This window comes from Choloepus didactylus, chromosome 2, assembly GCF_015220235.1.
Source record: "Choloepus didactylus isolate mChoDid1 chromosome 2, mChoDid1.pri, whole genome shotgun sequence".
In the NCBI taxonomy this organism is placed as follows: Eukaryota; Metazoa; Chordata; class Mammalia; order Pilosa; family Megalonychidae; genus Choloepus; species Choloepus didactylus.
In genome coordinates this window covers 119,121,566-119,134,914 of record NC_051308.1, presented here as the reverse complement: position 1 = coordinate 119,134,914, position 13,349 = coordinate 119,121,566, and the positions used below count along the sequence as shown (strand labels likewise).

The 13,349-nt window shown below is 38.2% G+C and overlaps 1 protein-coding gene across 7 annotated transcripts in view; it reads left to right on the top strand.

The window, feature by feature from the left end:
* LOC119526795 (phosphodiesterase 4D interacting protein) overlaps nucleotides 1-13,349 on the top strand; it is a 258,604-nt gene that overhangs the window by 133,178 nt on the left and 112,077 nt on the right. For 6 of the 7 annotated variants that reach the window (XM_037826232.1, XM_037826236.1, XM_037826237.1 and 3 more), the window contains exons 6-8: nucleotides 1,931-2,054; nucleotides 2,254-2,429; nucleotides 7,321-7,438. In XM_037826232.1, coding sequence (XP_037682160.1) covers nucleotides 1,931-2,054; nucleotides 2,254-2,429; nucleotides 7,321-7,438 — 418 coding nt within the window. Of the gene's footprint in view, nucleotides 1-1,930; nucleotides 2,055-2,253; nucleotides 2,434-7,320; nucleotides 7,439-13,349 lie in introns of those variants that run through there. The other variant, XM_037826233.1, reaches the window with a different exon arrangement.

Genomic DNA, 13,349 nt, shown 5'->3' with positions numbered 1-13,349 from the left:
TTATGCAGCTATTAAAATGGATGAGTTAGCTCTATATTATTATCCTGATGGGAAGTCCTCGATAAATAAAGTAAGGGGGGGAGGGGAATGCTGAGTCATGTTTAAAGTATGAGCTCCTTTTGGTAAAGACAAGCAGTCTTCCCTGTGTGTACATGTCTTGTTTGATTATGGGTAAAAAAAAAAAAAGAAAAAAACTGGAGGGTGGTATACCAAGCTTTTTTAACATTACTTTCATCAGAGGAGTGAGACTGGAGTTTGTGAAAGGGAGATATGATTTTTAAGATATTTTGTATGGTTAAAATAGTTATTTTTATAATTTATAGCTTTTATAATTTAAAAAAACCTTGTTTTTAAATGAAAATATTGTTATTAAAAATAATTTTCAGATTATATCCTGGGATCGGTATACATTCATCTGATCTGACATTTCTTCTATGTGTTTACAGTATTTCTTGATATTTAGGATGAAAATCCAGCACAATCAGAATAGTCAAAACGTGTCTCAATTATGCAGGGAATTACTGAACATTTATTAAGGCATTAAAGTGAGCTTATAGATTTTAGAAAAACTTATAATAAATAATACATTTTGACATTTAAGTATTGCTTTTTTCCTTTTTAACTTTATTTCCTCTCAACTTTGAATAAGTTAAGTGGCATTATCCTCTTTTACAAATGAGAAAACTTTAAGGTACAGAAAGTTAAAGTCTTTTCAAATTAGTGGCAGACCCCACATCTTCTAGCATCAAGTGCTCTTTTGATTTTTTACAACAGCTGTGGCCTCTTAAATCAGAGTTTCACAACACTAAGTGACCTGAAAATGTGTACCTCCCATTGTTATAGTTAGTTGTTTGTGGCGTTTGTTAAAGAATATGGAGTCAAAGTCAGTTCCTGAGGTCTATATGAAAGACTTGTGTTATTCCCTTGACTGGGTCTCTTGTACAATCAAGACCCTCCTCCCTCCAAAAGGCTCTATTTTGACAAGAAGGTTCAAGATAAATTTAGCCTCTCAGATGGTACTGAGTAGTGTCCACTATCGATCAGGGAATCCTCTAATCATGAAGCAAGTCCTGTTTGGTCTTCATGGACACAGCCTCCTGAGCCAAATATTCAAGTCCCACTCAGCGTGGATAGAGAAGTTCTTATTTATAATGAGCCAATTAAGGTTCAAAGTTGTTCTTTGCTTTGAGAACAAGAAGATGGTCCATGGTTCTCAACAAATGGCTTATAAAACAAATAAAACCAAACCGGAATAACATCATTCAGCACCTGATACTGTCCTAAAATGTCTAATGCTCAGATATCCAAGGACAGTTGTTAGTTATAAATAAGCTAGTGGTGATACCTGACCCACTTTGTCCTAGTGCCTGGACATTCATTCCTAGGGACACCAGAGAAGCAAAGCTCAGTCAGAACCCAGAGATTCCATAGATTAAATGTCTGCTCTCTGCAACCCAGATTCATGACAGTCTACTATAGATTACAGGCTAGAAAGGAGGAGACCATTTCTGTGCCTGTCCAAATGGATATCCTGTCTTAGCAACTTAAATGGAAAGAAACTTTAAATCCAAACAGCAAGAAAGGCAAGGAACTAGCAAAACACTCAGGGAAAGCAGTCTAAATTGAAGAGTCCATTGAAGATGCTGACTTCTGAACCATTTGATGACTACCAGCCTTCCAAATGAAAGTTCCTCTTGAAGTTAGAGCAGTAATGAAGCCTCTAGAGAATTAAGTATATTCTGATTGACAAGCAACAACAGCAACAACAAAAAAATGGAGAGGTTGGAGAACGTAGTTCCACAGATAATTGCAGAGGGAAAATGCTTCATTTTTCTTCTCATTGGTGTGACTGAACTACTGAAACAACCTAAAAAGGTCACTTGCTGCAGTATATGTCTGGCTCTAACTGGCTAATGCTCTGTGGTTTTAGGGCTGATGTGGAGAATCTCAACAGCCATAATGAAGCTGAGCTCCGACGCCAGGTGGAAGAGAGACAGCAGGAGACAGAGCATGTATATGAGCTCTTGGAGAATAAGATCCAACTTCTGCAAGAGGTGAGTAGGCATTCCAAAGGTCCAAGGCTAATAGGTCCTCTTTTACCTCTTTCTCTTCTGCTCTGCCTTCTGACATTCACCTTTTCCCTCTCTGCTTTCTGTCCCAAACTCATCAAGTGTCCTGGGTTTTAGGGCTCTTAACCTAGGTAGAGACTTTGCAGCTTCTCAATTGTTTTTTATTAATTTTTCTTTCTTTCAGGAATCCAGGCTAGCAAAGAATGAAGCTGCACGGATGGCAGCTCTGGTGGAAGCAGAGAAAGTGTGTAACCTGGAGCTCTCAGAGAAACTGAAGGGTATCACCAAGGTCAGGGAAGATGTATCAGGAGGCCAGGTCAAGCCAGACCAATACACTGAGGCCCTGGCCCAGAGGGACAAGTAGGTGCCTTTGATGATCTATTTGTCACTTGTCTTTTGCTGGTTCTTGAGGCTATGAGAGCATGTAACAGCTGCACTGTCCCCTTTTAAGGACTTACAGTGGAGTCTTCGCCATTTACAAGACTTAATGGCCCTGATAACCAAAGATTTTCTTTTTTAGAGGCGAACCTTCAGTGATATCCATGAACAGAATTCACTTCTTGGTAGTCAGGGACTAGGTAGTACAATGAAGTAGACAAACGGTGGCAAGCAAGAGGCACGAGTTAACTTATTCAGGAAACATTTATTGAGCATCTGTTATATGCTAGACACAGTGTTAAGTGCTAAGGTTACAGCAATGAAAGACCCCGTTCCTGTCATCAGGAAACATGTTACAAAAGGATAATAAGTTCTTTGAGAGAATGGTTCCATATTAAGAGAGCAAGGTTTTCTGGAGGAGGTGAAATCTGAACTGAGTCTTGAAGAATGAATAGGAGTCAGGTGAAAAGGGTAGGAAGTATGTGGGGAAGGGGAATATCCTCTGCAGAAGGAGAATATCCGGTGGTGGACACAGGATAGGGCATATTTCAACAACTGCAAGTAGTTCTATATAACTAGAATAGAGGGTCTGGGGAAAACTAGTGAGAGGTAAGCTATATTAAGTATAGAGGTCTGATAGTGCTATATGGGGGATAGAGGTCTTTGTATGCTTACATAAGGAACTTGAATTTTATCCTGAAATTTTAGGCTGGAGAACAATTGATAAGATTTGTGTTAGGAAATGAACACTCTTGCAGCCTTATAGATAATGAAGTGGAATGGGGTAAGCTGAAGGTAGGAAGGCTTAGTTTATTCAATAAACACTTACAAAACATCTATTAAATACCAGGAACTCTGCTGAGCACCAGGTGACTTCTTGGAGCTTCTGATCTAGGGAGAAAATATGTAACACATTACAGTACAATATGCCATGGAAAAGGAAGTAATCAGGTATTCACTAATAAACTGGGAGTTCAGAGAGGGTTATTGCTAACTTGCATGGAGGAGTTCAGGAAGGCTTAACAGACAATGTAGCATTTGGGCTAATTCTTGAAGGATGTGTAGGAGTTTGCAAGATAAGTAGATAGGGAAGAAGGAAAGGGAATTCCAAGTGGAAGTAACACCAGGTGCAAAGAAGCAGTCATGAAAAACTAGTATTAATTCTTTACTAGAATTTGAAGGTATATGAACATTCCTTTAAGACATTTAATTCATCCACTTGATTCAACTCTGCATTCATCTCCCTCCTCCAATAACAAGTCTTAGCTCACAGACCCTCAAGGAGCACAATTTACCTTCATCCATGTTTCACTTCCATGCCTCCCGAAACCAAGACTCATCTACTTTGTATCCCAGTTGGTTTTAGTTTCTGAATAAAATAACCAGATTCAGATTAGCTAAATCAGAACATGTATTCAGGTTCATCCCATTATTTTACTTAGAACTTTCGAGTTGCTGATAAATTTCCAGTGGTTAAGCACAGTCAACCCTTTAGCTTTGCTAGCATCTGCTTAGGTATCTAATCACTACCCTTGGCAAAAGAGAGAATTAAGAGGAAAGATGAGTCAACCACCTAGACAGATGATTGACAAACATTTATAAAGCAAAAAAAATTGTATGCAAAAAAACTCAGTTATGTCCTGGGGATATAATGAAGAATCAGACATAGTCCATGCTTTTGAGACTCCTGTAGCCTAATAGTACAGTAAGTACACAGATAACTGCAGTTTAAGGTAGAACATATGAATTAAAAGAGACATGGTTATGAAAAAAGTATAAGAGGATTCATAGGAAAAATTAAAACAGATTGAGGATGCAAAGCTTGATAAAAGAGGTTGCATTTGATATGACTTGAAAGCAGGATTTCTTATCTTTACCTATTCCTCCATCCTAGAGGAAAAGGAATCTGCTCCCCTTTCTATGTTTTCTTTCTCAAAATGAGATTATAGTTTCCCCATTTGCTTAAGTCTGGAGCCTGAGAGTTACCTTCAACTTCTCCCTTACTTCCTCATTCTCCCCTCACCCCATCCCCACCCCAATCGATCTCCAAGTTCTTTTACTTCTACTTTATTAATATCTCTCCATTGTGTTTACTTCTCTTCATCTCCCCACTAGAGCCTTGGTTTAGACCACCATGAGCTCCTGTCTGGATTACTGCCACAACCATGTAATTGTTCTCTCTACTTCCAATCCGGCTCCTCTCCATTCTTTCCCAATCTAGTAATTCAGAGTAGAATTAAATGGAAAATTGAACAACATCAAATTGGCAACAGTTTAGCTGCTTAAGTGCATAATGTTGTGATGGAATTAAAAAGCCTTAAGTATCTTTTAATCAAAAAACCCAGGTGCACACTGTGGCCAGTGCAATCTTCCCAAGACACAAGTCTTTAAAAAGCTCTCTGACACCTTCAGGATAAGATCCACACTCCTTTGTGGAGCCATCAAAGCCTTTTATGATTTGACCCCTGATTTCATCCCCCACCATGATCCCCTCACACTTCACTCATGCTAGACTGGTAAAAATAATGACAGTTAAGGTTTTATGAGCTCTTACTTTATGACTGAAGTGAGTAGTTTGCATGCTTATTTAATTCTCTGAACAATCCCATGGGAATTATTATACCTTATAAATGAAGAAACTGAAGTTTAGAGAGCTGTGCAAAATAGTTACAGGCATTTCTGGAATCCAAACCCTAAATCTGCACTGCCTCCAGAAGCATGCAATCATATGTCATGTCTCCAGAATTTTGCTCTTATTCTTCCTACTGTGGAAAACATCTGCCATCTTTTTCCCTTCTGCTGAATTCCTACTCATTCTTCAAAACTTACTAAGACATTCATCATCACCTCTGTAAAGGCTCTCATGAAGCAAAATTAAGTCTCTGTGCTATAGCTTTGTTTTATATACAAGTCCGTATTGCACATTTCTCAATGTGGTCTTTCAGATGCTTTCAGATCTCTGCTAGATGATCTGAGTCCCTGTTTCACCTCTATCCCAGTAAATACTTGTTAAACTGAAAAAAAAATAAGCAAAGCAAAACAAATCATATGAACACCTGATAAATAAATTGGAGTTCATGTCAGATGACCTTGAAAAACTTTGGAGAGAAATAGAATAGATTGTCAAGACTGAGGGCCAAAAGGAAGAGTGAAGTTTGAGGCTTAAGAAGAGTAGACAAGTTCTAAAACAGATACTAAGGGGAATTTGATATGGAGTCAACATGAACTCATCATCATTATAGCTTGCACTTGTATAATGTTTTTAAAATTCTTTCTCATTCTTAAATCTTAGCTGATCCTTACACCCTGAATGAATTTAAAATTTGTCTATGAGATCCATACTTTGCTTTCTGGTGCCCCTCACCTTTCTGCCAACATATTTTTCTCCCAAAATGCTTTCATTATCTTACACACTTACACAGGAATAATAGACACAATTGGAAACATTTCCTTAGGTACCCAGCACATTTTCAAGTATTTGGAGGGTGCCACTGGTACTGAGATATAAACAGAAACAGGAAAAGAGGCCTTGCATATAGATGATCAGTAACCATTGATTTGAACCTGTGAATTGTACACTTCAGCACAGAATGCAGACTTTTACAACTAAATCCTAGTCTGAATTTCTAGCTTCTTTTCCAGCCATTGTCCCTTTCTCTCAGCCTTTTTTCCAGTTTCTTCCCCAAACATGCCTTCTATCTTCATATCTTCATTCTACAGTTCCAGCTCTTCCCCCTAAGTCTGTGTAACAACCCAATCTTCAAAATCTCGTCTCCTGAGCCTCCTCAGATTCTTTCAAGTCAAATCAATCACACCTTCATCTTCCTTCCCGTAGCTTCATGGCAGTATTCAACAAGCTATGTGGTATACACCTCTATTACAGTATGTTTTGGTTTTCTTGGCTACTCTAGCAAATACCATGAAATAGGTCAGGTTAAACAATGGGAATTTATTTGCTCAAGGTTTTGAGGCTAAACTAAAGGTGTCATCAAGGCAATTGCTTTCTTCCTGAAAGTTGGCATTCTGGGGCTGGTTGCCAATGATCCTTCGTCCTTAGCTTTTCACATGACAGGGCACATGGCAGTGTCTCCAGGTCTCTCCCTTCCCTTCTGGGTTCTGTTGGTGTTCAGCTTCTGGCTGCTCCCTCTGTGGCTTTCTCTCTGTCTGAATTTCACTCTGCTTATAAAGGACTCCAGTAATAGGATTAAGACTCATCTTGACTGAGGTGGGTCACACCTTAACTGGAGTAACTTCATCAAAAGGTCCTACTTACAATGGGTTCACACCCACAAGAATGGATGAAGTTTGAGAACAAGCTTTTCTGGACTACATGCAGCTTCAAACCATCATATGGTAGCATTTACTACATTTCATTACTGTTATTTGTTTATATAGTTATTTCTCCCCTCTCCAAACCCATAGCAAACACACCAAAATAATATGTTTCTACAGAGCAGGGATAGTATCTTTTCCAATGTTGCATTCCTAGTACTTGTCAGCATGCAGAGTATACATAATGGTTATCAAAAAACTGTTTTTTTGGAATGGAATAATTTTAAAAAAACCCAAAATTTCCTGGGCCTTTATTCTAAGAGTTACTTATCTAGGATCTATAGATCCATGAATAGAAATGAGGAGGCCCATGAACCCTCTGAAAATGTAAGCAAAAAGTTGTTTGTGTATATATTTGGGGGCTGGAGCAGAGAATGTAAGGCTTTCTGAGGAAAAGTCTCAAAGGGCTTTTCCCTTTGAATGACCCCAAAAGGTAAAAACCTACTGTGCTGGACCATGCTGTCTTTAGAGTGCGCTGAAAAATAAAGTTTATACTAGTGTCATGACCATAATTGTTGCTCCTCCTTTTTCTTCACTGCAGAAGAATTGAAGAACTGAGTCAGAGCCTGGCTGCCCAGGAGGGACTGGTAGAACAGCTATCTAAAGAGAAACAACAACTGTTAAATTTTTTAGAGGCATCAGCTAGCATGGAAGTGCAGGTAAGTTTTGGGCTGTACTCCCTGAGGGACTGACTTTATGCTTTCATGAGCCCATTTTTTAAAAATATCTAAATGTATTAGTTATCTATTGCTGTGTAGTAAATTACCACAAACTTGGAGCTTGAAACAATATACATTTATTATCTCAGTTTCTGTGGGTCAGGAACCCAGGCATGAAGTAACTGAGTTTCCTGCTCAGGGTCTCACAAGCCTGAAATCAAGGTGTTAGCTGGGCTGTGTTCTTATCTGGAGGCCCACCTAGGGGGAGATCTGCTTTCATGCTCCCTCAGTTTGTTGGCAGAATTTGTTTCTGTAGAATTTGTGGAATTCATGGCAGCTTGCTTCTTCAAAGCTAGTAGTGGAGAGAGAGAGGGAATCTGTTGACTCAACTCTCTCACCTATAGATCCTCTTTTAAGGGGATCACCCAGTTAGGCCAGACCTACGAGAATAATTTCCCTTTTTGTTAACTTAAAGTCAACTGGTTAGGGACCTTAATTACATCTGCAAAACACCTTCATCTTTGCCCTATCACATAACATAGTTATGGAGTGATATTCTATCACCTTTGCCATTTTCTCTTCCTACGTTTGAAGCAAGTTATAGATCCCGCCCACATTTAAGAGGAGTGGATTACAATGTGGTGGGGGTACTGCGGGGGAGCGGGGGGTGAGAATCATAGGGGCTATCTTTGAATTTTGCCTACCACACTGAGTCATTTATGACAATATAGAACATATAATATGGTTTTTTAAAATTTAATTTTATTATTGAGATTGTTCACCTACCATACAATTATCCAAATATCCAAATTTCACAATCAGTTGCCCACGGGACCATCATACAGCTGTGTATCCATCACCACAATTAATTTTTTTTTTCAAATTTTAGAACATTTTAATTATTCCAGAAAAGAAATAAAGACAAAAAAAAGGAAACTCAAATCCTTCCATACACCTAACCACCCTTCCCTCCATTATTGACTCATAGTATTGGTATAGTACATTTGTTATTGTTGATGAAAGAATGTTAAAATACTAACTGTAGTACATAGTTTGCAATAGATATATATTTTTCCCTATAAACCCCTCTATTATTAACTGCTAGTTATAGTGTCATACATTTGTTCCAGTTTATGAAAGAGAATTCTAATATTTGTTCAGTTAATCATGGACAGTGTCCACCACAAGATTCACTGTTTTATATATTCCCATCTTTTAACCTCCAACTTTCCTTCTGGTGACATATGTGGCTCTAAGCTTCCCCTCACAATAATGTGCTACTGTCACCTCTGTCCACTTCCATATACTTAAGTTCAACCTAGTTGAACATTCTGCTCATAATAAGCAACCACTCCCCATTCTTCAGCCTCATTCTATATCTTGGTAACTTATATTTCATGTCTATGAGTTTACATATTATAATTAGTTCATATCAGTGAGACCATGCAATATATGTCCTTATGTGTCTGACTTATTTCGCTCAATATATTGCCCTCAAGATTTCTTCATCAACCCATTTTTTTTTTAAGACAGTTTTCACCCACCAGACTTTCCATCCTAAGTAAACAATTGATGGTTCCTGTATAGTCACATATTTATGTATTCAACACCCTCACCACTGTCTATATAAGGACATCTCCATTTCTTCCACAAAGAAGGAGGAAGACTCAAAGAAGGCAGAGAAACAAAAGAAAAAGAAAACAAAAAAAAGAAAAAAAAAAACATGACAGCTGAAAAGCAACAAAAGGAAAGAGAGCATTAAACTAAAGTAGAATAAATGAGTCAGACAACATCACCAATGCCAAGAGTCCCATACCCCTCCTTTATGTCCCCCTCTTATAGACATTTAGCTTTGGTATATTGACTTTGTTAACATTTTACATTAAAGGAAGCATAATACAATGTTTCTGTTAATTATAGTCTGTAGTTTGCACTGATTATATTTTTTCCCCAATACCACCCTATTTTTAACACCTTGCAGAGTTGACATTCATTTGGTCTCCCTCATGTAAAAACATATTTGTACATTTTATCATAATTGTTGAGCACTCTACGTTTCACTGAGTTATACAGTCCCAGTCCTTATCTTTCCTCTTTCCTTCTGGTGTCCCACATGCTCCTAACCTTCCTCTTTCAACCATACTCACAGTCATCTTTGTTCAGTGCACTTACATTGCTGTGCTACCATCACCCAAAATTGTGTTACAAATCTCTCACTCCTGTCCTTTCCTATCTGTCTATAGTGCTCCCTTTAGTATTTCCTGTAGTGCAGGTATCTTGTTCACAAACTCTCTCATTGTCTGTTTGTCAGAGAATATTTTAAGTTCTCCCTCATATTTGAAGGACAGTTTTACTGGATATAGGATTCTTGGTTGGCAGTTTTTCTGTTTCAGTATCTTAAATATATCACACCACTTCCTTCCTGCCTCCATGGTTTCTACTGAGAAATCTGCACATAGTCTTATCAAGCTTCCTCTATTTGTGATAGATTGCTTTTCTCTTGCTACTTTCAGGATTCTCTCTTTGTCTTTGACATTTGATAATCTGATTATTAAGTGTCTTGGCATAGGTCTATTCATATCTATTCTGTTTGGGGTACTCTGCGCTTCTTGGATCTATAATTTTATGTCTTTCATAAGAAATGGGAAATTTTCATTGATTATTTCCTCTATTATTGCTTCTGCCCCTTTTCCCTTCTTTTCTCCTTCTGGGACACCCATGACATGTACATTCATGCACTTCATGTTGTCATTCAATTCCCTGAGATGTTGCTCATATTTTTCCATTCTTTTCCCTATCTGTTCTTTTGTGTGTAGTATTTCAGGTTTCTTGTTCTCCAGTTCCTGAGTGTTTTCTTCTGCCTCTTGAGATCTGCTGTTGTATGTCTCCATTGTTTTCTTCCCTTAGGTTGTGCCTTTCATTTCCATAGATTCGGCCAGTTGTTTTTTCAAACTTTCAATTTCTACCTTATGTTCACCCAGTGTTTTCTTTATAGCCTTCTCTTTTGTCATATCTTCCCTGAACTCATTGATTTGTTTTTATATTTGATTTAGCGTATTTCTTTGAAAATCTTTAATAGATTGTTTCATTAAAGTGAAACAATATCTGAACTGTATCTTGATTGAGGTGTAAGTTTGTTCCTTTGACTGGGCCATATCTTCATTTTTCCTAGTGTAGATTGTAGTTTTCTGTTGTCTAGGCATCTCATTTCCTTAGTTACCCCAATCAGATTTTCCAGACCACAACTGGTTCAGATCTCAGAATGGGGTTATATTCAGTTTCAAGTCTTCCTGTGGGTGTGTCTTAGAGATTAACAGACTTTCCCATGAGGTCTCTTGCTGCTGTGCTTTTCCTAACCTGCCCAGAAGGTGGTGCCTGTGAGCTTGTTGCTACCAACTGCTGTAAGGAGGTGTGGCCCCTTTAGTTTCTGTTATGGCCATTTTCCCCCAGGCTCTGGAGTCTAGTTCTGAAGGGAAGAGCGGTAGTAGAGCTGGGCCTTACCTCCTTCCTCTTAGGGAAGATACACACCCTAGGGAGTTATCCTCTGCATTTGAATAGGTCCTTTGTCTCTCTGACTCTGTTATCTCCACCCTTGTCTGGGTCAGAGCACTTTGAACTGAAAATGGCTGAAGCTCTCTCCACTGAGCCCCTCAGGTTGAGAGAGAGAAAAAGGGACAGAAAGCCCCCTTTCAGAGCCAGTCCATGGCCCCCCAGTTTCACCCGTCGGCCAGAGGTAACACCTGGTCTTCTGGGCTCCCCCTCCTGGGACAGTGGAGTCTTCTGGTTCTTTAAGGTCAGTCATCACTAAAAGCCTCTGTCTGCTTGTTAGGGGTTTGTAGCTTGTATTCAGCAGTCCACACTTGTAAATTACAACCTCCATTGGAGCTGGGCTGAGCTATATTTGCTTGCTCCAGGAATGCTGCTTTCTACCACAGAGAGGTTTTGCAGCTCAGCCTGCCATTGGGGGAGGGGGCCCCTGGTGCGGTTCCACAGTTTTGACTTACAGATTTTACGCTGCGATCTTGGGCATTCCTCCCAATCCAGGTTGGCGTACGATGTGTGGACAGTCACGATTGTGCCCCAGCAATTATTCCAAATTATTTACTAGTTGTTCCTGGTTATTAGTTGCTCCAGGGGACTAACTAAATTCCACTCCTTTCTATGCTGCCATTTTTCCCCCTTCTATAATATGGTTTTAATATTAAAGAGAGAGAAGCCTGCCTGCTCAAGTTTGTGGTAAAAATAACTGCACCGATTTTCGTCAGTAGTGGACCTTATGGAAATTACTTCAGAGGGGGCTCCCCTGCTCCTTTTGACTTTTAATTTACTGAAAATGTTTTATAAATAAACCCTAGAATATATCTGTGTCCAAGCAGCATTAACAATTGCCAGGTATTCTTACAAGTCTTAGGCCAGCGATAAAGCAAGTTATGTGGTGTTTAATTGATTTGTTCACAAATGTAGAGGTTGAAGTCAGGATAAAAGAGAAAAGATAAGAATCAGTTTAAACCAGTGCTTCCCAATCTTTTCTATGCCATGGCACATATAGCAAATGACAATATTTGTGTAGAGGTAAATGGATAAATCTTCTCACTTTGAGGTGGTCAGCCTGCGTGGTTAGGCCACAGTGAGGGCAGAGTAAATCATTCTCTTGGCCACACTTTTAATCGTTTTGGGCCACAGCTACAGTTTGTTTGTAAACCACCAATTTAACAAAATCAGGTACAGGCAAGCATGTAATTTGACAGTTACGAATAAAAATTAAAGTTTATAGACTTTTTGCAAGATACATATTGAAATATATGGAATTGTTCTGAAAGGACTCTTAAAATGATTCAAAAGAACTCAACTGGGAATCAGGAGACTTGGGTTTTGGTCCTGCTTCTTTATTTATTAGCTGTGTAACTATAAGTAACCAGTCACTTCTGAGCTTCCATGTGCATTAAATGGGAAGGTTAGCCCAAATAAACTCCAAGGTCTCCTATAATTCTAACAATCTATTACAGTGATTCCAGCATCATTGGAATAAAGTGTATAATCCCCAAGGTGAACATTTTGAAAAAACATAAAACTCAGGTAAAAGAGTTTTAAAACTCTTAAAAGAGAAAGAGAGTAAGGCTATTCTTAAAATAAGTAGCAGAGACAAAGATATAGTCAATGAGGTCAGATATTGCAAACTTCTCTCACATGGTAACTATCTTTGTGTCTCAAAAGACAAAGAAAAAATTAAGTTAAATATAGTAGTTGCTTATTTGTGAGATTAATGGTCACAATTCTCTCTCTAGACCTGTTAGCCACACGTAGTAAAATTGTTTTATAGGCAAAGATTGAACTCCAAGTTGCTAATTTGTGTTATTGCTCACCAAGAGGACCACAAGGGAATATGAATGGTTCACAGCAAGTTAGTCACACTGGTAATTACATCTCATTTTAATCTCCTGGACAAAAAGAAACACTAAAGCCCTTTCTATAACATCTTGGGAACATTTAATCATATTCGAGTGGTTCAGATAATTGTAATATAAAACCGGAAGTGAATTTGCAGTATTTCTTAATACTTATTCCAAGTGTAATTTAAAATAATTATCAATGGATGTTCAGTGCTTCTGTAGTAGTAACATCAACACATACTGTAGCATTTTCTATGTTCTAGGCACTACTCTAAATAATTTATGTATTAACTCAAATTAACTTAATCCTGAAAACAACCCTGTGAGGTAATAAAAGGCACTGAAATGTAAAAGAGACATAAAAAGAGAGTAATCTATAATAAAATAATGTTTATTTTAATATGTAAATTCTTGAGTACAGCTACATTAAAAGACATAAAGAAACAGATGATTGTACCTATATATAAAATCACTGTGAATGTCACAGCTTCAAATGCAGTGTGATACAGGTATGTTCAATT